The 23731-nt window shown below is 40.5% G+C and overlaps 1 protein-coding gene across 1 annotated transcript in view; it reads left to right on the forward strand.

The window, feature by feature from the left end:
• The window catches only part of COLQ (collagen like tail subunit of asymmetric acetylcholinesterase), a gene marked incomplete at both ends in the record, with an annotated part of 33121 nt that overhangs the window by 7379 nt on the left and 2011 nt on the right, over window positions 1–23731 (forward strand). The window contains 15 exons of the mRNA XM_079538717.1: window positions 938–1050; window positions 2599–2703; window positions 5297–5341; window positions 6029–6055; window positions 7646–7717; window positions 9805–9867; window positions 10885–10911; window positions 11570–11614; window positions 12354–12389; window positions 13043–13123; window positions 16892–16988; window positions 18649–18788; window positions 21334–21453; window positions 22026–22146; window positions 23370–23472. Of these exons, the coding sequence (XP_079394843.1) occupies window positions 938–1050; window positions 2599–2703; window positions 5297–5341; window positions 6029–6055; window positions 7646–7717; window positions 9805–9867; window positions 10885–10911; window positions 11570–11614; window positions 12354–12389; window positions 13043–13123; window positions 16892–16988; window positions 18649–18788; window positions 21334–21453; window positions 22026–22146; window positions 23370–23472 (1195 nt within the window). The remainder of the gene's footprint in view (window positions 1–937; window positions 1051–2598; window positions 2704–5296; window positions 5342–6028; window positions 6056–7645; window positions 7718–9804; window positions 9868–10884; window positions 10912–11569; window positions 11615–12353; window positions 12390–13042; window positions 13124–16891; window positions 16989–18648; window positions 18789–21333; window positions 21454–22025; window positions 22147–23369; window positions 23473–23731) is intronic.

Consider the following 23731-nt stretch of genomic DNA (forward strand, 5'->3'; position numbering starts at 1 on the left):
ATAAATGTTCTTGTTAAGAAAGGTAACTGAAATGAAGTTTCTGAAATGCGTTCCCTTGAACCCTGTGCATAGATTGTCTCTACAAGCAAGGTCTTATTTAACCCGGCATCAGTGGAACCAGCTGCAACTGGCCTCTGTGTACAAGTGGCTACATGCCTGAGGTGACCCCTGCCATCACCAGTGGGTCTGTCACTACCACCCAAGGAGCTGAGAGAGCACCTGAGCTGCTGCTTGGGCAGCCACTCTGAGGTCTTAACAACCACACTCATCTGGACAGCTGCTTTCTGTGCATCAGGACTGGGGAAATGCTGTCCCCATGAATGTGGGGTAGTGAAACATGATGCAATACATCTTCTGAGACATTTGAAAACCTGCACTTATTTCTGCCCCTTAGAGAAATCTGTCTTACCCTAAGATGTGACAAAAGCAGGCCTGCAACCGATTTGCACACAAATGTAGCAATTTTGCCAAGTTTATCTTCCTATAAACTTAATTTGGGGATTTTCAATTAATACCAGATACTTCACCATAGGCTTTTCTTCCTACAGTATCTGGCTCCCTGCCACCCCTCATTTCACAGACACCCGTTCTGGCTGCCAGTGTTCAGAGTAAAAGCCAACAGACACAAATAAATATTTACTGCATTTGATGGGAACAGGAAGATGCTGTTTCTAATAGACTTTTAGAACAACAAGAAAGAGAGTGAGAGAGAGAAATAGGCCTATTTCATTGCCATGTTAAGTGTTTGGGACTCAGCATAGCCTTCAGAATATGAGGGTCATTGTATATTTGAGGGACTGCATGGAATCTGAAATTTTTGCTTAGATGCTTCAGTGGACACAGGATGTAGAAAAGTGGTGTGGAATGGAAGCTCACCTTATTCTGTGAGAAATATTTGTGGTGTTCAAGACAACGGATGAGTGTTTGTGTTGAACAGATCTCCCTTGTTTGGAACAGAAGCAGCAGCCTCCCCACAGAGCGTGCTGCTTCCTCATCCCGCCGCCGCCGCCCATGTTCCCACCACCACGCCTCAGGCACGACTGGAGCTCTGTAAGTGTGGCCGAGGGGCCTTCCTCTTCTTCTTACATGAGTTCTGATGTTTGACAAACACTGACACATCCTTTCTGAGCACTTCTTCATGGTGTCACTCAGCAAACACCTCTGGCTGTGACAGCTACAGATCTGGCTACAGATGTCCTATTTTGCATCATTTTTGCTTTTGTTACATAAAGGTCCCGAAATCCTTCTGTGGAATTTGTTCCCACCATTATGCAAAAATGAAGGGTGTGTTTGAGTAGCTGGTATGGATTTTTCACTCACACACATACGGATATTCCTGCTTTATACGGTATGTATCCATCCATACACGTTAACATAAGTAGTACATGGTATACAGTGGGTATATGGTACAGCAGTTTGACTAGATGCACTTATTGCCAGGGCCTGTTACCTCCAATATGTTTTCCATCCCAACATAATGAATTTTTCCACCTACTAGTAAATCCTGTTTCTTAATTCTACTCTTCATTTACCATATCCAAATATAGCAATTATCACAAGCACTATATACATATAGTGATCAGAAGAATTTCTGATGAGAACTAATTCAAGGAAAAATACAGCATAAAATCCCCTGTTGCCTTCAAAGATAATGGGATTGAGCTCAGTGTATTATTTCCCCAACCCAAAACCTTTTCTCATCCCTTGCCTAACCCTCTCCTGCCTGTGCCATGGTTTCCTGGGAAGAAGACTCAGAGAAAAGATCCCCTTAGGAAACATGGTGTATTGCTTCAGGCCCCTCAGTGAGAATGAGTTTGGGACCACAACCAAATATTCCAGAAAGTAATCTGAATATAAAATTACTCCTGGCACCATCTCCCCGTAAATAAAAATAAAAATAAAAAATTAAATTAAGTGGTTACTAGGAAAGTGGGAGCTGTGCGAATTCTCAGTGAGGACTCTGTACTTTGAAGTTTATGGTTGGAATTTTTCTGGAAAATGGCTTTTCACTTGGATGATGTAGAGCAACTTTATTAACCCAGTGTTTCTGCCTCAGTGCTTGCTTTTATTTCTAGGGGAGATAGGTATCTTTTCTGATAGGACATAAGCATACCAGTTTGCTCGTGCAAGCCCAGTTTTAAAGTCAAATTATTAGAGATCCATTGGTCTTCAAGGGAATTGCCTCTGGTTGGCAGTGAATGAGTGCCTGGTTGATATCTACTGGAACGAAGTTCACACTGCCCATATCCCTTCTGAGTGCAGCCTGTATTATTAGAGCAAAGCTGCTATTTTTGGAGAGGAGTTGCCACTTGTGAAGCGTGATGGAGGGAGCAGGGTCAAGGCTAAGAATAGCCCTGGGTCCCACGCTGGCTCAGGGGGGATGCGATAGCTCAGCTGCAGCGCGCCTGGAAAAGGAGGAGGAAACATGGGACAGAACACCATGCTGAAGTGATAATGTTGAAGCATCCATGAAGATAACCTCGTGACAAATCACAGGCTTCTCCCTAAGGCAGTGAATAAGTGCTCTTCAGGCTGTAGTGGCTGTGTATTTTTCCATGTTTTCTGTAAGTGCTCACTCGTACATTTTATCTTACGTAGAGGCTGCTTGATCTGGACATGAAGGAGTTGTGTCAAGAGCTCCAGACAACACAGGCCTTCTCTCTGCCTGAGTCACGTTGCCCTGCAGGGCCTCCTGGCCCCCAGGTGAGTGATGCATTTGTGACCAAACCACAGTACTCTCTCACTCGCTCCAAAGTCCTTATAATGCTGTTAAACGTTTTCTGTAAATGCCTTTTATAGTCTAATAAGCATATCAAGCTCTGGCTTAAATTCGTTTTGACATGACTATGCATAAATCGTGTTGGTTTTTTACCTTGTGTTCTCATCCCTGCCCTGAATATTCCAAGTTTGAAGTTCAGCTTTCATTTTCATGGAGTTTTACAGTGGGTAGCAATCCTGAAGAACCCCAGAGGTGCCATCACCTCTTTCTGAGGCTCTTTGTTGTTTTATTTGTTTGCTTTAGACTCTCGTTACATGAGAAGAGAGCCTGCAGAACTGAGGTGCAATGAACTTGAAGGTTTGTGGAGTACCTCCCTGTAAAGGATAATACCTACAGTGCAGGCTAGGGACAAGGAAGGGCTTTTCGGTGGGGCTCAGGAGATGTAGGCTTATCCAGTGTGTCTTTGCCCCTGGCTTGCTGTGCAGCGCATTTGATCTTTCATTTTCTACACTTTGTACAGTTAGGGCAGGAGGCCTGAAATCTACTGAGAAAATGTGCCACATGTAAGGGAGAGTTTTCTGTAAAAGCCTCCAAATTGAGGAGAATGCCACCCACCTGCTTTTGCATTCCACTCTGTACCATCCAATATAAAATAAAACATAGGGGAAAGTCATTTAGCATGTAAATTAGGAGACATGGAGAAGTGATGGTAAAACAAATGTTTGTGTTGCCCAGTGCTGAGAAAAGTCTTCTCTGCGTTATGGAGCAGCCCTGTGGTGTGGCTGGCCACCATCTAGAGCTGCAACACATGTGGAAGAAGCTGTTGGTTTTTCAGTCTTCTCCAGATTGTCTTTTTGAAAAAAAAAACCTCTTTGAACCATCTCTGATTTGAACGGGAAGAACCATAATATCCATCCTGTTGTTTTGCAAGATCCAACTGATAAATAACCTCACAAATGAATTATCTGTGATCCCTCCAAGAATGTTTTTAAATGGAGTAGGCCAACAGATTGTATCACAGCACAGACAGTAGGATGGGTTTAAGATCGCTTTGGAATTTTTAAGTATGAGGTTTTTTTTCTAGAACAATGTTAGAGCCAGTAATCCTCTGGACAACAAACTTGTGTCAAAGGTCATGGAAAAATAAATGTTACTGTTGCTAAAAATAATCTAAGAATTAATTCTGAATTGCTTTCTGCTATAAATGTGTGAATTTGTCATAATAAGGAGAATTAATTTATAAATAAATTTATAATGATGTGACTCTGCGTGTAATTCCTCCCATGTTTAACCTAGCATAAAATGAAAAAAAAGTAGATAAACTTTGATTCAGACTATAATTAGCTACATTCTGATTTACACTATTGAAAGCCTAAAATAACTCTGCCGACTAAAATAGTTGGAGTAATTTACATTTGAGGATACAGTTTGCTCCTGCTCATGTACAGTTTGCATCATGTTTTGCATGGTATAAGACAGCGAGGCTCCAAACCTAAAGTGAGCAATTTGTATGGTGAACATAATGCTCCTTTCAGCATGGCTCATGGGATTTCCCTTAGTCATTCGGAAACAAAAGGGGATCTCTTGACTGAAGCACTCCAGAAACAAAGCTGTTTTTTTCTGAGCGGGGATTCAAGTTCTCCATGGGTTAAGAAATCTTCTGAAAGGGGAATATGCCTCACATGAGAGAGAGAAATATCTTAATGTTTTGTGGCTTAAACAGATGTGTGAGGCTTGGTCAGTCTTTATTTCAAAGACGTTTTTTGTCTTTTCTAACCATGAGTTTCAAATTATGTCATCCTTGCCCATTATTTATGTCCAGCTTCCCAAAGCCGCATTTCTTCATTCAGTTATAATTTCAGGGAAGTAAGAAAAGATATTCAAAAAGTTGCTGTTGTTTATCTTTGAAAGGCAGCTTCACACAACATGGGAAACACAGATTCATGGTTTTTTAAATTGCTCAGAGAAAACAAGTATTTCCTCTGAACAGCTTACATCTGGGCTGCACATCAAGCAGCAGGAGGCTGCAGAGAATAAAAAAATTAAAGCTAAGTTTCCTGTTTAACTAGAAATTTAGGATTTGTTTAAGCAGGAGGGTTGGATATCAGGAAAAGGTTGTGTACCAGAGGGAATCTGAGCACCAGGACAGTGGTATGGGTCTCACACTGACTGATTTCAAAAAATATCGGGTCAAAACTTTCACACATGGAATCTGATTTTTGGATGGTCCTGTGCAGAGCTAGGAGTTGGACTCAGTTTTCCCTGTGGGTTTCCTCTAACTAAGGATATTCTATGATTCTTCAATCTTTCCTATGCCTTAGGTCCTTTTTCTTCCTATTTTCTTTGTTTAGGAGATGCCCCTGCACTTCCCATGTCAGTGCAACTCTCCAGTTGCCTTCAGAAATGACACAGACCTGGCATTTAGAGACAGTGTTCAAGTAGCACATTCAACACCCTGACCTTGTGGGTTTACATCATTCCCCATTGACACCCACTGGGCTGTGGGTTGAGGGAAGGTAACGTCCTGGTGCCTTCTCACAGATACAGCTCAATAACAGCATTTGTTTCTCTCCCTAGGGTCCACAAGGAATTCCTGGTATAATGGGACCAAAAGGGGAGAAAGTAAGTGCCTGTTGTTATGAAGTTTGGTGTGGTTTTGAGAAGTCAAGGAAAAGAATTGGAGGGAGGGTGTTGCATGTACTTTTTTTCATGTCTGTTTAGTCTATGATGGGACATAAATACATGTGGGGATTTGCTTTATTTGAATGTAAATCTATGGATGGATTTGAAGCTATAATTTAAGGCTTTATCTTTCAGTGTTGATTTTCAGTCTCAAAATATTTTTTTATGGCTTCTCATGACAACTATCTGTCTCTACACTATGGGTGAGAGAGCAGCTTGTGTGCCAAATCAGTGCTCTTACTAATCCCTGTACTTAAAACACCTCCTCCTCTTGGAAGACATGAGGGACAGAGCTCACCCACACAGCATTGTTTGTGTGGGCCAGCTCATGTTAAAAGCAGTTTAGATATTAATGAATGGCTTTAGACTTGCAAAGCATTTGTACCATGATGATGCCTACCTGAAACTGGGCACAACTGCCTGCTTTTCTTGATAAGGAAGTGGCCGTAGATTCAGGGCTGAGAGTGCAGGAAAAGCCTAGGAGCTTCATTAAAGTAAATCTTCTCATTTTACTTCTGGAAAAAAAGTTCTGAATGCAAAGGTATTCCCAATGCTCTTTATAAATGCATTGACTAAAGAGCCTCTGTGGTCTGTGTGATATGTCTAACACATTCCTTTTTCTGGCAGGGGGAGATTGGCAGGCCAGGAAGAAAGGTATGGATGAAGGTGCTGCCTCGGACACCAGCCCAACACTTGACATGCACAGGCAAACACTGAATATAAATCGGCAATTATAGAAGTTCACCCTGCCTGTGTTGCTCCAACAGCCAGGAGGTGGCAGGGAGCTCTGGGTGCAGGGCTGGAGAGTTGCCACAGCTGGTTTAATTCAGTTAATTCCATTAATAAGAGCATCCACCTCCAGCCAGACAATAACAAGAGTGGGAAATTACCTGAACTACTTCTCTGTGGATAAGGGAAGCAGAGTATAGGACCTACCATAAAAGATAAAATTAAACAGAACCAACAAAACCAAATCAAACTTTTTACTTCTTGAAAGCAGAGCCGGGATGGACCCAACAGCCCCTATGGAGGAATGGATATTAATGATTACACTTCCAGAGCTTTGGCACCAATGCAATATGCTGACTACAATCCTGTGCTTGTTGACATATGAGCCATGATACATTGTCAAAAATATGTGCCCCTACGTGTGATGAAACAGAATATGTTATCTCAGTTACTAAAAGTGCTTCCATTTAATGTAATTAATTTTAAAAGAAGACAGAAATGCAGGATGAAATCAGAGATATGCAGGGGGTAGTCACTAACCAGGAAAAGAGATACTGTTCTAATAATAAGCAAAGGCAGCTACTGATCAATGATTCTAATAAATAGGAGACATATAAACAAAGAGATTTGTAGATCTATCTGCATTTCAAACATCCCACAGTAAGCAAAGGTATTATCTGTATAAAAATCATCAAAATTAATGTCTTAGAGAGAGTCACCCATCAAGTTACAAGAGAGTGCAAACCTCAAACCGTGGTGTACTTTCACTTCGGACAAATACTGATAGGTCCCAAAGGAGAAGCTACCAATACAGTATAAAAACAGTGTAATTCCTGCTAAAAGCTGCCTTTTATGATGGAGGTCTCTGTTGGCTTCAAAGCTGTGGTCAGATTTCCAGGATTGTATTTTCAAATGATATAAACAGTGGAATAGCACCAATCTGCAGCATTTTAGGAGCTAGTCAAAGAGTGAATTACAGGCAGTAGTTAAAAGAGATAAATAACTTCTTGTATTATTGCAAATCATGTAGTAGGTGATAAAGAGCAATTGTATGTGAGTATGAGTGCTCAGAATGAAAATATTGGAGGAATAAGAAGAGAAATATCTTATTTAAAGGTTTGGGTCTGTTCTTACTATAAAATGCACTTCTTGGAGGTCTTTGTGATGCATTTTTTTGTTCTATGTTGTTTGATTTAAATGAGAGTAAGGTCAAAGTTAGTAATACTGGCTTTTTTTTTTTTTTCCCCTAGTGGTTATTTTGATTAAATGTAGATTTCTCTGTAGCTGATCTACTTATTTGAATCAGTATAAATTGATACTTCTGTGAGTCCGCATTTCATCCGGCGGTAATGCAAACAGTATTATGAATATAAAACAGCGTTTTTTTATAGTAAAGAAGCATTTGCAGATATTTTCCTGAAAATACAATATCCTTCCATATCTACTTTCTGCAGTGGAGACCTCTGTGTAGAATGATGTTACATGAATTGTTGTAACCAATGTTTTCCGTTCAAGGGTAGACCAGGTCCCCCGGGTGTCCCTGGGATGCCAGGACCAATAGGATGGCCTGGACCTGTGGGACTGAAGGTAAGACTGAAATTAATATAGGATAATCTACTAAACATCATGATCTGAACACAAGGGCTGCTCAGGAAGCCTGTACACCATTCTCTGCTGGAGACTGGGGAGGTGAAGCAGCGTGAGGACACTCAGTGCTTGCCTGATTTCTTACACAGCTCTGCAAAAACCTTACACTGCACTATCAGCCTAACCCCATGTAGCACTTAAAGCATGTTGCAGGTAAATTGAAAATCAAGTCTAATGAAGACTCACTGATAACCACTGTTGTTTCACAAACACGTGAATCAGTGTTTCAAAACTGGCCATTGTCTCTTATGACTGTTCTTGATGATCTCTTTGCTTGAATATACTTTGACAATATAAAGGGAAAATGTCAGGCTACTTTCAGGGGAAAAGGATTACAAACCACATGTATTAATAATGTGTTCTTTGACCTCACTCCCATACAAGCAGACATTCATTCCAGTGAGTTTTTGTAGCTAATAGCAGTAGTAATGGCAGGACACACTTTACTATTGCAGAGTGATTACTCCATTTGTTATAAACCAAGCTGCAGAACAGTCCTCTGAGTTTTACCTAACACAGATATGTAGATCTACAGTGGAGCTACTAAACACAAGGTTTCTGCTGGGACACTTGAGATAGATAACCTGCTTTTATCTATCCAGGACGTATCAGGCAAAATGATGGCATATTATGCTTATTTTGAAACTGCATTTTCGAGGGAATCTTTGACTGTTCATTCACTCCATCATAGCTGCTAGTCCATCTCAGAGGACATGATGCCATACATTTTGCTGCTGCAGGAATGACAGTAAACTACTTCTGAATTCAAGCCATACCTGGGAAGCAGACCCTCAAGCTCCTTATGGTTGTGTTAGATGAGGAGCATCATATTCTGCATAGTATGTGGGAGTGTAGGCAAGCAACTGTGCTTTTCAGTCAGTGTACTAAAAAGGAGCCGAAGTTCACTTTGAACTGAGAGACAGGGAATGGTGTCCTCCCAAAAGCACTGTGCGGAGATTTCCTGCATTGGGAGCAGTGAGGGCAGAAGGAAGATACTGCTACCTACTTTCCACACGGTCCTGAGAGTGGAGCAGTCAAAACTCATTCATCTTGCTTTTTTTTTTTTTTTTCAGTATAAGCTCTAGTTATATTTCTGAAGACTGTCTAAATTTGTTTTTAATACCTCTTTGCTATAGCTTTTTTCATTGCACTTCCAGAAGCATTTCTCACATTCAGGAGTAATATTCGGTCGTATCTCTCTTTCCTTTTTCTTCTGATCTCTGACCTTCCCAGAATCTGATAGCCATCTTCATTATAGTCATTCTCTGCACTTTATTCTTGCTGTAAATACCCTGCAAACTGTTTTGCTTTGTTTTAAGCCACGTTGTCATCTCTGCCTTCTATTTCTTTGGTTGGATCTACTTCCTCTTTGTCAGACACACTCTTGTCCAATCTGTATTTCTTCTACTTTGTTTCTTCAGGTCTTTTCTGAACTGCTGAGGCAGCAGCCAACATGAAAATCCTCTCTAGTGCTGGGAAAGAGAGTTAACTGTGTTCTGTTGGTAGGGCTGTTGCATGTCTGCAGAGTCTGCCCTTAGGTATAATTAGTGGCAGCAGCCAGAGAGGATATTGTAAAGCCTTCACATGATTTATTGTATCTAAACCACTGTAAAGCCCATTATATCTCAGAATGATGATAAAAGTAATCATGCCTCTTCAAGCCATAAAGGTTTGCAACAAAATACCTTTCTTTTCTGCAACTCAGTAGAAGCGATGTTTGGAAGAGACAATGCAACTTGATGTAGAAAAAGGATGTACTTGTGCTGCTTATTTGCTTTCATGTCACTTAATGGCATCTACCAAAACTGAAGCACAAATTGCACACCCAAGAAAATAGGAGAACAAGAGAATACGTGAGGTCACAGATAGAACACAAATGCAATAAGAACTCTGACTATGTTACAGGAAGGTCAGACTTGCCTCATGTATTTGTCACAAAACCCAGAACACTGAACTATCAATCAGACATTCAGCTATGACTTCAGCAGAGAGCCACAATCAGTAACTTTCTTTATTGACCTCCTTAGGGTGAAAAGGGAGATGTGGGTGTGATGGGATTGCCAGGTACCAGAGGACCAATGGGCTCCAAGGTTTGTTAAGCAAATGCTGCATTTTCAGACGTTGGTTTCTAACGCTCTGCTGACAGCTGCTTCCCTCATAAATTTGCTGGAAAGCATTTATCAAGACATAGCTTTTTAAATACAGCTAGAGGTGCAAGTTCTCCTTCAAGCAAGGCTGTGTTTTTTGGTTGGGCTTGGCTGCATTTTTGGCTTTTCATAAAAATGCTCTGGTGCAAGTTACTGCATAATGCGAAAATTTATTTTAAAAGCAAAGCAAATATGTAACTATCCCACTGGAATACTGCAGTTCTTCAGTATACCTCCACCATTAACTCATACCTGCAATGGTTTTCACCCACCTCAGAAGACTGGAGAACGTTTATATCTTCTACTAAAGCTATGTGTATGTGTTGACATTTGGATAGTAAGCTCAGTTTGGTCCGGAGGGTCTGTTATCTGCACATCATTTTCTATAACATGGCTTCTGCTTTAACAAAATGTATGCCACAACGCTTTAAGGAACTTGATAAAAATTATGTATGTAGATTAGTCAGATGAAGCAATGGAAAGAACAGCTGGACACAGCTAATTTGTATTGTAATTGTATTTTTCTTAAAGGGAAACTCAGCTTTATAGTAATCTCCGCTCAGATAAGGGCTTAAATGTAATTTAAGGACGTTCTACAGGGAGAAAGAAAAGAAGAAGATTATTTCTAAAATTAATTTAGATTATTAATTGTAGTTTCATTCACTTTCAGTTACATTTGATTTCCCTTGTTTTAGTTTTAAAAGCAATATTGAATCGGCTGGCTTTAACTGGCTTTTTCACCATAGCATTTGGGCTGATTTGTCTTGCCTTTAATTCTTATTTCATAATTATTTTCAGTGCACTTCCATAAGCTAGAAATATAATTTTGCTGTTACAAGTAGATGCAATTAATTACTTGTGTTTCATTTCTTTTCTTCACTTTAAATCTGCACGGTATGAATTTGCTTCTTTGGTAATCTTGAAAGTGAGAAGCATTAAAATATCTGTCATTCCCTTTAGGGTTTTCCAGGAACTAGAGGAGAAAAGGTCAGTGTAACAATAGAATAACGTGTAATTTGCAATTGGGAACAGTTGTCTAAAACCAGTAACTAAAAATAAAGCTGAATTTTGATGGAGTGATGGCTGAAGGTCTCGTTAAGAAATGCAAAGATGCAGTGAGAAAGGTGTACTTGTGACTTGGGGTGAGATGCTGAAGAAATGAGTCTTACACCCCGTTTTCTTGTGAACAAGTTACTAAAGCGAGCCTCACTACAGTTTCCCCATCTCTAGCATGGGTATAATGATCCTTAATTGTTAATTGGGTTTATTTAGGCTACATATTCTTTGACAGAGACTTATTTTTGTCATTCAGTGGGGCCTAAGTTTCAATGAAGATAATTCGGGAAACAATTAAGTCTCAAGTACTGCATCAAAGGAAGCCCATATTTAAAGTAATTATCTGAGGAGAATAAGTGCCTTTTTCTACTAGTCTGACTCTTAATCGTTTATTCTGACTCTTAATCAGTTATTGTAATGTCAATGAAGGTAATAAGGGAACATTTTAGGTTATCTACTGTGCACCTCACCTGAAGATACTACTGCATTGTGCGCCATGACAAATAATGCCTCACATAGGATAAATGTTTTTCATTTCCTCATGAAATGATAGTAATTATGCTGTTGCTACCCTGTTATCTCTCACCAGGGTTCCAGAGGGGACAGGGGTGACAAAGGAGTCAAAGGAGACCAGGTACTTTTCCAGATGGCTGTGAGTTTTAGCTGAATGAGCGCGTTAACACTGAGGTATTTCTGATAGCAAAAAAGAGGGGTGACATGGAAGCATGTTCCTGGGATGGTAAGGAGGCACTGGTCCCACATTATGTGGTCCTCTGTGTCCATGTACCCCACCTACCCCAAGGTAAGTGGCACTCCTGACTTGTATAGAACAGAACAGTGATGGCTTGACAAAATGTTTTTAGCTGGTGAGATGATATTACTGTAAGGAAAAAGAAAAAAGGAAAAAGAAGGAAAAGAAAAAGAAAAGAGAAAAAGAAAAATGAAAAGAGGGGAAAAAAAAAAGGAAGTCGTTTTTGTGGGTTGGGAGATCTTTAACAAAGAAAAGAAAAGCAAATTCCTTTCGATGTAAACGGAGAATTGCCATTCCCAAAGACAAACTGTGGGCATTGTCCAAGTGGCTGCGGACAGAAGCACAACTGGTATGGTTTTGGCCAAGAAGAAGCAGGCTGTGGAGGATCAAAGGATCAATGTTATTATACAAGGATCTTTATAGAAAAATCTTGTAAATCCAGAACAATTCTAATAATTCTACTGTCACTGCTACTGATGAATCACATTGTAGGTTTATTTGTTTGTTTTTAACTGATACCAGTACATGGCACTTTTAATTTTTCCTTAAAGGCCTAAATTGGTGCTGCTTTGTCAAAGATCACTCCGATTATTTTGATGATTTTTCTCTTTTCACTTTGCAGGGAGAAACAGGCTCCCCCGGAATGCTGGGACAGAAAGTAAGTGGGCACAGTATATTGGGGAATTGCAATAAGTGCTGGCATACAGTCAATAAATGGCTTTGGAGACATTCTGGAAGGCACAAGGCATTGAAAGTCTTGCTTGACTCAATGATGAGCACTTCTTAGATGTGATCAAATTCTTTTTTTTTTTTTTTTCCTTTAGGAGAAAACCCAAGATTTATCTGCTTGTTTTTTCTCTTTTTTTTTTTCTTTTTCTTCACAGAATGTAGGTTTAGTCACAATTTTCTTTCTATTTAACATAGTCAGGCACATGATATATATTCATGAGCAGCCTAATTGTTTGTTTGGGTTTTATTTTTCACTTATTTTTCTAATCCTGCAATTCCAAATGTGCGTCTTAACAGCAAACATGATATTGGAGAGTTTTGCTAGTCTTCACCTCCCTTTTAGAATATTTCTGGTCTCCCATTCAGCTTCCTCTTTAAAGAGGAATCTTTCAAGGAAATTTTGATAAAATAGATGTTTTTGGCCTTACTCTTGTTTTAAAATATGTTGTGAATTTCCAAGAAAAATACGATGTCAACATAATTGCAAGAATTGCATGAACAAAAACATCAGCCATCTGCTGTGCCATAGAAGGCAAGTATGCTCTGCTTATGTTCTTTTTCTTTCCCTCCTCACCCACCAAGGGAGAGATGGGCCCAAAGGGACAATCTGGAGCACCAGGACACAGAGGACCTATAGGAAGACCTGGAAAACGAGGCAAACAAGTAGGCCCTTGGTGTTTCCCCTTCAGTTCCCTGCATTTCTCAGTGTGTATGATGGTGGGGTATGACTGTGTGGTTTGTGTGGGCGCCTTGCTCTTGGTCCCACTGGCAGGAGTGTAGCACCTCGCATGCATGTCCAAGTCTTGTCTTCCATGCTCAAATCCCTTGCTGTGCAGCATAGCTCAAGTAGCTTTTTGCCTAGTTTGATGACTAGCTCATTGAATATAATCAGAGCATACCTTGAACCTAAAGAGTAGACCCTTTGAATCCTAAAAATCACAGAGCTACACTCTGAATCCCATCTGATAACTGGAGAGTGGGACAAACTGGATTTGTTCTGTCCACTGCATCCCATTTAGTTCTATGAGGCTTTGGCCAGGCTTGGTGCTGGTGACACAGACCATCTTGCAGAGCTGCAAGGCTTTGAAGATGTCTGAAAGAGTGCAAAGAATCAAAGCACTACAGCACCCCTTTTTCTCTCATTTAATACTAGAACAATATTTAATTGTTAGACAAAGATATTTATGTGATACTTCTCACTGTAGTACAGCATGCCAGGGGTCTGTTCAGGAAGACACACACTGACATTAAGGGGCAGTAATATTTTATGAAAGTGTCTTAGAGATGAAATGGTTGCACATGCTCCTTATTTGGGGATCAAAATAATTGTGTTGGCTGAACTGATTTTTTTAAACTTTCAGATTAATTGTAAGGATTGGGAATTGTGTGTTGGCTTCTCCAACACTGCATTTTCCAAGAGGGTAATAGTGTTAGTGATAGCTGCCTATTCAAGTCACCAGATAAACCTCTTGAATTTCATCTTTCCTTGTATATTTATTAGAGGCAATGACATTGTGGAGGAAAGGGGAGAGTAGACACAAAGTCCAACCTGATGCCAAGGAGAGTAGTCCCTTTACTGCTCTGAACTGCCATCTGTGGAGTCTATTTTCTTTCCTCTGACAGGGCAGGGAACAGACTCCTGCTGTATTGACACTGTTTTTAACATGTATCTGCTCAGATACTAGAGCTCGTAGATGCTGTGGTTTTATTTGCAGTCTGGTTATGCCCAGCATTGCAGACAGAGGCACAAGCTTGCTTTGCTGTTGGTCTAATGTTGTCAGCTTATATCTGAAGAGAAAGAAAACTCAAGTGGGGAAAAATAAAAATTGGATGTTGGGTGCTAAGTCATCACATAAAGAAGATATGTGCAGTCTAAGTCTGTGCAATGTAAACTGTGCTCATCTCTTCCTCACACAAGGGATGTGCACAGAATATTGTTCTGTAGCATAAGGCAGAGAAAAGACAGAGTGCCTGCAGATCAACAGGAAAACAGTGCAGTGTCCCTTTTTTTCCAAGAGGACTTTATACGTGATCTTAGACATTTTGTCACATTACACAATGTGTGGATCAAAAAGCAGTCACATAGGATGTCGTGGGTCAGGGCAGCAATCAGTGTGACTGAAAGAAATGTAGTCTTGACTGAAGTAGGGATTCATGGAGGCTTGGTTATACAACCCCTATCTGTCACCTTGAAAGCAATTTCAGCATTGATCTTCTGCAGAAAAACAGGGCTTCTCCTTCTGTAATTAATGAACTATTTATTTCCTTTCTCCTCTTAAAAAAAAAAAAAGTACAATAAAACCCCCAAAAAACTTTAAAAAACAAAACGCAAAACTGCAGGTAGCATTTTAAGGCTGTGTAGATCTGACTGCTGCCTTTAAGAGCTGTAGTTATCTGGCTGTTTGTTCAGCTGATGTTTTCCATCAACATGGAGCCATTTCCTGTCTCTTGATCCAGCTGACATCTCCAGATGAAAGCAGCTAAATTAGGAAGGTGTCATTTCCACTTCCATTTTGAGATACGTCTTGATGATCGCATTCACTTCTTCAATTCTGCTGTGCCTCTGGGGCAAGTTCTTCCTAAATGGTGGCCAAGAGTTGGGAGCCACAGCCATCACAGCCTCACTGTCCCCAAACAATTCATAACACTCAAAGCTCCGTGACTTGAGAGTTGACTCCTGAGGAGCAAGTTTAGGATTTCCTTTGTGAAGGAGGAATGACTTAAACTTTTAGTCAAGATTACTTGGGAAAAAAGGGAGAGGACTGTAAATATCAACTTTTTGAAAGGTAAGGTCACAAGTTCTTCAGTCTACCTATGCTAAGCAAGAGAGCATTAAGCAGGCATTCCTCCAAAACAGGAGTCACAGAGTTCAGCTAAATTTCAAGCAGCATATGTCAGAATAGCACTGGATACAGTGTGGGGAATAAGATTTCCCAATGTTTTCTTTGAGGGTTTCAAAGTCTTGGTCTGCCAGTTTTCTGTATTGTTGTTGCGTGATGTAAGAAGCAATTAGTGATCAACATTGCTGACATTCACATAAATCCTGGAATATTTTAATGGCACAGAGTTTATCTAATAGAATTAAACAAAGCAAATATTCAATTAGTTTTTTATGGGCCATAAAAAAAAAAAATAACCTTCCTCTGTTGAAATGGTGCAAGAGACATTCAGATGTATTCGTGGGATGCGGGATATTCTGTAACAACAAATTATTTTGGCATATATTACTATGTATGCTTCATTACTCTGAAATTAGCTATACAACTGCCCATCATCTGTCCTTGAATGAACATTAACTCAAAATCACTCTGTTGAAGGAATTAATCTCATTGTCATTGAAAGGAGTATAGCACAGCACATTTTTGTTTTACTAAATGATATGCTGTTACATAAGAATAAAATCAGTTATCTCAGCTTTAAGCTATGTAACACACTTCTGAAATATAAAGCTGAGAAATGCAAGCCTCGGAGAGAATATGAGCAGGAAGATAAATATAGTTATTTTTAATAAGTGTCACCATATTAAATTCTGTAGCAAAAATAGGAAGGTGTTGAATAGGTCTAGGGTAAAACTTTCAAATGCCTCATGGTATGGCTACACAAACAAGCTTCCCTGAGGCAAATTAGGGCTGATTTTACAGAATATTATATTATTGTGTGGTAACTCTATAAACTTGTCTTCTATAGATAATTTTACAGCATTTTGACCGAGTGATAAGGCTCCAGAGCAACATCATTTGTCAGCGTACAGCTGGGCAGTCACTGTGTACTAGCTTACACTTTGCAAAAGCAATCCCTTGCTTGCCTTGCAGTGGTTTGTTCACAAAGGTATATTCACAGCAACAGCCAAGGGGATACATGAATTGAGGTTCTAAAGTACTTCTGAAAATACTGTGGGTCTCCAAGTAATTAGTGTTCTTCTGAAGATCCATGCCTTAAGACTGGGAAATGTCACTGTAGAAGCCCTTGTGGACTCCTTATTTAATTTTCTCTTTCTGAAGGTGCAGTGAATCAATTTCTTAGTCTACCCTGCAAACTCAGCCTATGCCCCTGAAGTCAGAGCCACTTACCAAGGATTTCAGCTCCACCAGCCCTTTGTCTCTGAGCTGCACTGCCTCCTAGGGAATGACAGGGATAAAAAGGCATCCTTGAAGGAAAGCCCCTGAATGACTGAAATAAGATCAGGGTGATCCCTGACTGCACACCGAGCAGATCTGCTGGTACTTTTCACTTTCAGAAGGAGAAGTCCTGCCTGGACCCAAGTAGAAGAGGACAACACCTCTCTTCTCTGGAATGATGGCTATGAAGTTCATTATGTATTCTCCTATTGGCAGATGCATTGGCTTTCTTGAAAGGGAAGCCAGTGCAGGCTGGGGGAACTTATGTGACATTAATTGCTTAGGAAATAAATGAATGTCTCCTCTTTCTTAGGGGCAAAAGGGAGACATTGGACCTGTGGGTATCATGGGCCCACCTGGAAGGCCTGGTCCTTCTGGCCAGCCAGGCCCCCCTGGACCTTCAGGATTAGGTAAGTGGGGATCAGGCCATCTTATGCAGTGTCCATCCTCTCCACCCCTCCCAACTCAATGCATATGCGTATGTAGCCTCTACAAAAAATGATCAACCAACAATAAGGACAGTTTTCTCTGCAAGGCACATCATGCCTTCGCTATCCATTATAAGGGCTTTAAATCTGACTCTAATGCCTACATTGTGACTTTTGATGCCTCAAATAAAACCAAAAACCAGGCCTAGATGGTTCATGTGGAATTTTGGCAGATGTGAATGATGAAAAGCTATCCGGCACCCTTGAAGGGACTGGCTGGTCTCTATCATCTGCTGCTTCTCTAGATGTCCTGGCTTACAGTGAAAAATCGAGATTTCTAATCAGCCAGGACATATTTACCCTGTACAGCTCTGTACAAGTAAAGTAGGTGAGACTCAAGAGAAGGACTGAGGTAAGAGTTAGAGGAAAAACCGATGATAAAAATATCTCTTTTTAATAAGTGCTGTAGATGTATGCTGTCTTCATTTCTGTGTATTGTGGAAATCATAAGAAAAGCTCATAGTTGATTATTGTACAACTTCAAAACTATGTTCACAGAAACTCTGAGCAGCTTGCTTTTTCTTGTGAGACCAAGAATAGACATGAAGGATTGTACACAAAATATTCAGTGAAAATGGAAGTGTTTTCCCAACCTGCATATATGCTCAAGTGTTGGTAAAGAAAGGCAAGCTCAGCTGGAAACAGCTGTTGTCACAAACGGACAAAAGCAGTTTGTACCTCGGCAATTTGATGTCTTCTTTCCATTTTCTTTTCCCTTTTTCTTCTCTTGCTCACAACAGTGGACAGAAATTCTCTTCCAAATGGTACTAATGGAAATGGTACCTCTTCGAAGCTGAGGCTGCTTCGATATCTACACATCTCTTGTCTCTCAGTACAAAATATCTTTAACCTGAGTAATTCAGCTGGAAGTTTTCAGAGGACAGAATTTTACCATGCTGATGGGAAGGAGGCCAGGATCTTGAGATTGCTTTTAAAAGGATTTATTACATCCTCAGAAAGTTTATGTATCAGGCTTGTTGGTCTTTTCCCTCTAGAATATAAATTCTTGTCCTAAATGACCTTCCTGTAATAATATCACTGCTTGCAGTATGAACATGTTGGCTCATATTTAATTCTGCAGAGCACTACATCCTTCCCAGAGTTTGAAAGTCAAAAAGCAGTTGGTTTTTATGTATTTATTTGTAGCACTCCTTTGTTTATTGTTGGGTTTTCCTGTACAAAAACCTTTGAAACAACAGTATTGAAGTGTCCACAATGTGTTGTGGACATCTACAGAGACTGACTTAATGTCAATCTTACCAAACTCACCACAAAGCTGTTCTGACCAGGCTGATTTTTGCCTGGAAATCTTAAGCAAATGGCAATTCTCTTTCTCCAAAATAGTGGTTAAAGTGTGATCTGAAAGATGATTGTGGCACAAATTCTTTCTTTCTTCTGAAGTGCTGGAATTGGTGATTCTGGAAACTACTTCCTTCCATTCTCAGTATTGTTTGTGGGAGAAACGAAACTCAAAACTTACGTGAACACATACATCCACCTGACCATGCTTTTCCCACTAAGGCTGTGTTTGAGTTTTGTTTGTTAATTTCATAACAGTGCAACAGAGTTTTTTGCTTCCTAGGGCAATTTGCAATAGGACCAAAAGGGGAAAGAGGACTTCCAGGACCTCCAGGAAGATGCCACTGCAGACCCCCACAACATGTGAATAATCCACCATATGAGGAGTCTGTGTTTGGACACAGGTATCCAAAAGTCCCTGCGGTAAGCAGATTTCTGGGAGAGGATGTGAATGGTTCTCAACATGCTTTTATTATAAGAATCATTGTATTAACTACTACATTGGATGTAACAGGAAGATGGCTGTATCTGGGCAATGCATTACGTCCAGCACCCGATCAATCTGTGCTCGAGTATATGGTCTCTCAACCGATCTGAGGGTTATGTTATGGAGGTGCTGAAATGCAGCAGTTTCAAACCACCAGTAATGCGGCACCTTTTTAGAAACCTTTCTCTTAGCATGAGGATGCTCTTTTCTTACTGCACACACGATCTGTTCTTTTTATTTCAGTCAACTGCAGTATATTTCAGATTGGCTGGTGAAGGAAGCATCTACTTCTTGCTTATTTATCATATTTTCTTCTACACAGACAGTGATTTCAGAGTTGAATACTGGGGTTGAACGTTTCACATATACTACAGAACTGTCCCCCAAAATACAAACCCTCCACCTTGAAACAAAAAGAGAGTCAGACTTCTGAGTGCTGGCTATGGGCATGCACTTACAGAGATAATTTCAGTTGCTAGCCTTCTTGAAGGAATTCTACAAGCGAATTGCAGAAGGTAATATAAAGGATAAGTCACTGTTAAAAAGTGACGTAGCAGTTTTCCATCTCTGATATCTTTAGGCTTTGCAAATAGCATTTCTGGACTTTTCCTTCAGCTGGGCCTTGATTTTTCTATTTTGTGCACTGTAGCACTTAATTAGCAATGAAATGCCACCTTTCTGCTGCTGCTATGCACAGGCACAGCCCTGCCACTCAAGCAAGTGGCAATCGCCCATTGTCTTGTCTCTGAACGTGCAGTGATTAGCTCTGTTAACTTTCCCATCCCTCACATTTCCAGAGCTTTCTGTGTGAAAGGGACATGATCACCATACACCGTTCCTTTAACCAGGTCATTGAGCTGAATCTTCTGCATAAGTGTGCTGCAAGTCTTGTCAGCTGCTTGCTCGTCCCTATTGCACTGCAAAAATTGGCAGTAGAAGAAGGTGCATGAAATCAAGGTGCATACTGCATCATGCAATATTGCAAAACAAATGTGATATAGTTCACGGGGAGCTCCTAGGCCAAAGAATAAGGCTCACAATGTTATGTGTCATTCTTATCGTCCTCCTTCTTCACCAGGCACTGTTTAAGAGTAGAGTTTAAAAGAGCATAGCTACCTTGAATATAAGTAACCCACATTATATACACCCTCACACGTGATAACCAAGTGCCATTTCTCTTGAGGGACGGCAAAGAGAAAAACCAGCTCAGAAACCCTCCTTGTGCCACTTGTAGACTGCAGTCAGGGTTGCTATAGCTGCACGTGGGAAGATGCAGAGAAGGTCCTCCATCCTTCTGCACATCCCCAGCACAGCCACCCACTTGCCCATCAGTGCTACACTGCTTGGGGTGAGGGTAGGAAACAAAGGACTGCTTTTCTGTCACTGGCTGTGAGTCAGTCAGGTTTTTTAATTCTTTGCATTTTCAAAGGGCAATATCTATAAGAGATTTTCAGAGGGCACAATCCGTTATTGATTTCCAGAGAAACTACAGCTCTGAGGCTGGGACTTCAGTTCCTGGACACAGCTACAGAATTGGTTCTTTGCTGGCTCTTTATTTCTTTGCTCTCTTTCATTCTAGCTGAAGGCACTTTTATTCAATTGGCCTTTGTCGGGGGCTATGGGAATATTCTGCTATGCAAAAACTTCTGGGTAATTTGTTTTAAAAAGAGCCAGTTCTGATTATGCTGGTGGGAATCAGGCTTTGACCCAAATCTACTTGCTCTGAATCATTCAATTTGCTTTTTCTTAATTAAAAAATGGTTTGAATCTTACTAAAATAAATTTGATCAAGCTTCCAAGGGAAGAAGTTATTTTCTAATGCCCTTATAGCAAATTTTGGTAAATGAGACATGAAAGCAATTTGTGAAAAGAGCAGCTTGTCCTAATTCTCTCAATTTGTTACTAGTATTTTTTTTGTTTAACAGAAGACTTGAGTTTAGACTGAAGTATGTGCATGTAAAGAAACACAAATTTCAATGCTCATGAAGTCTAAAGTACAAAGTAGAAAAAGATAAGTGAAGGTTGCACTAAGCAATGCTTTATTTTATTCACAGCCATAAATGAGCCTAAAAATTACACACAAACCTAGAAAGAATACTTATGCACGTATGGATTTTGCAATTGTGCCAGCATCTAACTATTGGAACATCTGAAACTGTTCTCAGCAGTGACTGTTTGCATTGTTTGATGAGTGTTTGCATGGTCATTATCTGTGGGTGCGTAAGAGTTGGGGTCACTGGAGCATAGCTGGGTACTCATGAGCTTTTGAAGACTTGTGTCTCTTACCAATTGCAAAGCAGCATCGTACGTATGTACATTCTCACCCAGAGCTGGCCTGCCATTCTGTTTCAGAAAGCAGACTCTTTTTCTGTGCAATTCTTCATATATTTGCAGATACATAATTGTCTGCAAAACTGGATTCCATGACAACTCAAAACACTTCTCAAGGCGGTTACCAATCACCTCTTTTTCTTGCCCCAGATTTTTGTGGTGAATAATCAAGAAGAATTGGATCGATTACACACTGAAAATGCCTTAGCTTTTAGAAGAGACCAGAGATCTTTGTATTTCAAGGATACCTTTGGATGGCTCCCAGTCCAGGTGAAAATATGACTGTGGTTTCAGAAAACTTGTGAGTGTATGTTTCATTTTTAAATACAGCACGTATATTATCATACAGAATCACTCAAGTGAATGAAGAAAAATCTTATTTTTCAGCATTATCAACACTGCATCTAATTCTGTGGGTTTTGTTCACAGGAGTCTTCATTACTTACCAGTGCTGTAGGTTTTGCTGACCTTTCTCTGAACCAGCTGCTGAACCAGCCAGCTGGGACTGAGTTTGGGTAATCACAATTGTAACAAACAGTCTTGATTTAACACAGAATAAGGCAAAACTCAGCAGGGATAAGAGTTGTGGGAAGACACAAACCCTGCAAATCAAAATCATGTATTTTCTTACTGCTTCAAGGAGCTAAGTACCACTGAAATCAATGACAGGATCCTTATTTTTTCCACTGGGCTTTGAATCAAATTCTGTACAAACCCTGTTTCCGATTATGTAGTGGGATATGGAAACATGTTTTTGGTACCCACCTTCCACACCTCTATTTGTTGAGCCCTGCTGCTGGTATTCCTACACGGTAATCTCAGTGTGGTTTCTTTTTGTCCAGCTCACCCCTTTCTACCCTGTGGATTACCGTGTTGAGGTTGGCAGTACGTGTGGAGATGGGATCGTTCAGGATGGGGAAGAGTGTGACGACGGCAACACGGTCGTGACGGATGACTGCATAAGTAAGTGGGAAGCAGCCTCTTTCTACATGGAAGGCACAGTAGTTGTTTCTGTGGAATAACATGCACAATGGCCACAACACCAAAATCAAGATCTTTCATGTACATGGATGCCACACGCAGGCAGAAGTCAGAGGTGATGCCAAATGTTTCCCATGTATCCTCATTGAAAACCATGTCCCTGACTACAGAGGTATTTGGCACCAGAGCAAAGCCCTTGCATTCCAGGGACTGGATCCAGCCATTGTTTTACACACAGACCTTCAATGGGACGGGTGTCTTTTTGACCACAAGATGTGGTACCTTTGCAGCATACACAAAACCCCTTTGAATAAGCATGTGCTCTGGCTCCTTCCATCACTTTCAGCCCACTGCCATTACTTAGCTTTACACTACATTTGATTCCTGTCTAGCTGATCTTCGTGCTTCCCTGGCTCTGGACAGCGAAGGCAAGGAGTGCAGAATATAAGCCTGGCACACAAAGAGCTATCACAGCCTTCACATCCACCCTTGCTTTCACTGCTTGGCTCCTTCCCCAGAATGCAGATGTATAAATGCCCCTCCAAGCTTGCCTGCCTACAGAGCAATCCAGTGAGACTGAGTTTTCCAGGCTCCAAGCATGAGAAAATGATTTAATTAGAATTTGCAGTCTGCCATGGGGAACAAACATGCAGGACAAATAGTGCTCATTAGCTCTAGTGCCTGTGAAATTGCACATTGTGCATCTGGAAGCCCAGCATGTTGCTGTGTGCTATGCACTGGGCAGAGTCCATAGCAGCCTGGCAGTACACAAACTTCTGACACTGATGTGACCTGGAAAGTTTTAATTGAATTATAAAGTCATAGGATTATCAAGATTGGAAAAGACCTTCAAGATCGCCAAGTCCAATCATAACTTGACCTACTGAGTCACATTACTATACCATGTTACTTAATGTCACAGATTACTTGAATATCAGCACATCATCATCTTTCTGATCTTGGAACTATATCAAAAGAGGTTAAAAAATGGTAAGTGGACTTGATTGTAAAATCGGCTCATTGTTTTTAGAAGCATTTTCCAATTATTAAAATACAGCCCACAAATTACGGTGCCTATGTACCAGACAGGCCCACCCCAAAGTGTCTTAGTTTATGCTTTACCCTAAATCTAGCACCACTTGCCTCTCCAAAATCCATTACATATGGAGTGTGACAAAGGTATTTCCTTCTGTGTTTTTCACTAGGATGTCGCCGTGCTTACTGCGGAGATGGCTACAGACATGAAGGGGTGGAAGACTGTGACGGAAAGGATTTTGGATATCTGACATGTAAAACATATCTCCCTGGGTATGTGTGAACTGTCTTCCCTTTTGTTATTTTCTTCTTCGCCTTCAGCATTGAAAGAAAAGAGGATCACCCACATAAACCTTGTTCCTCTGGGACCACAGCAGGTAGTGAGAGAGACAGAGCTTATCACCTTGTTTTTGTATGTTGTTAAGTCTAAATTTCATTTCTCAGTTATAAGTACTTGCTTACATAGTGAATGATCATACAGATATATGTTTACCCACTGTTTTCAAAGATTTATTTATTTGGTATCTTTATT

This window comes from Tetrao urogallus (genome assembly GCF_951394365.1).
Source record: "Tetrao urogallus genome assembly, chromosome: 7".
NCBI classification, from domain to species: domain Eukaryota; kingdom Metazoa; phylum Chordata; class Aves; order Galliformes; family Phasianidae; genus Tetrao; species Tetrao urogallus.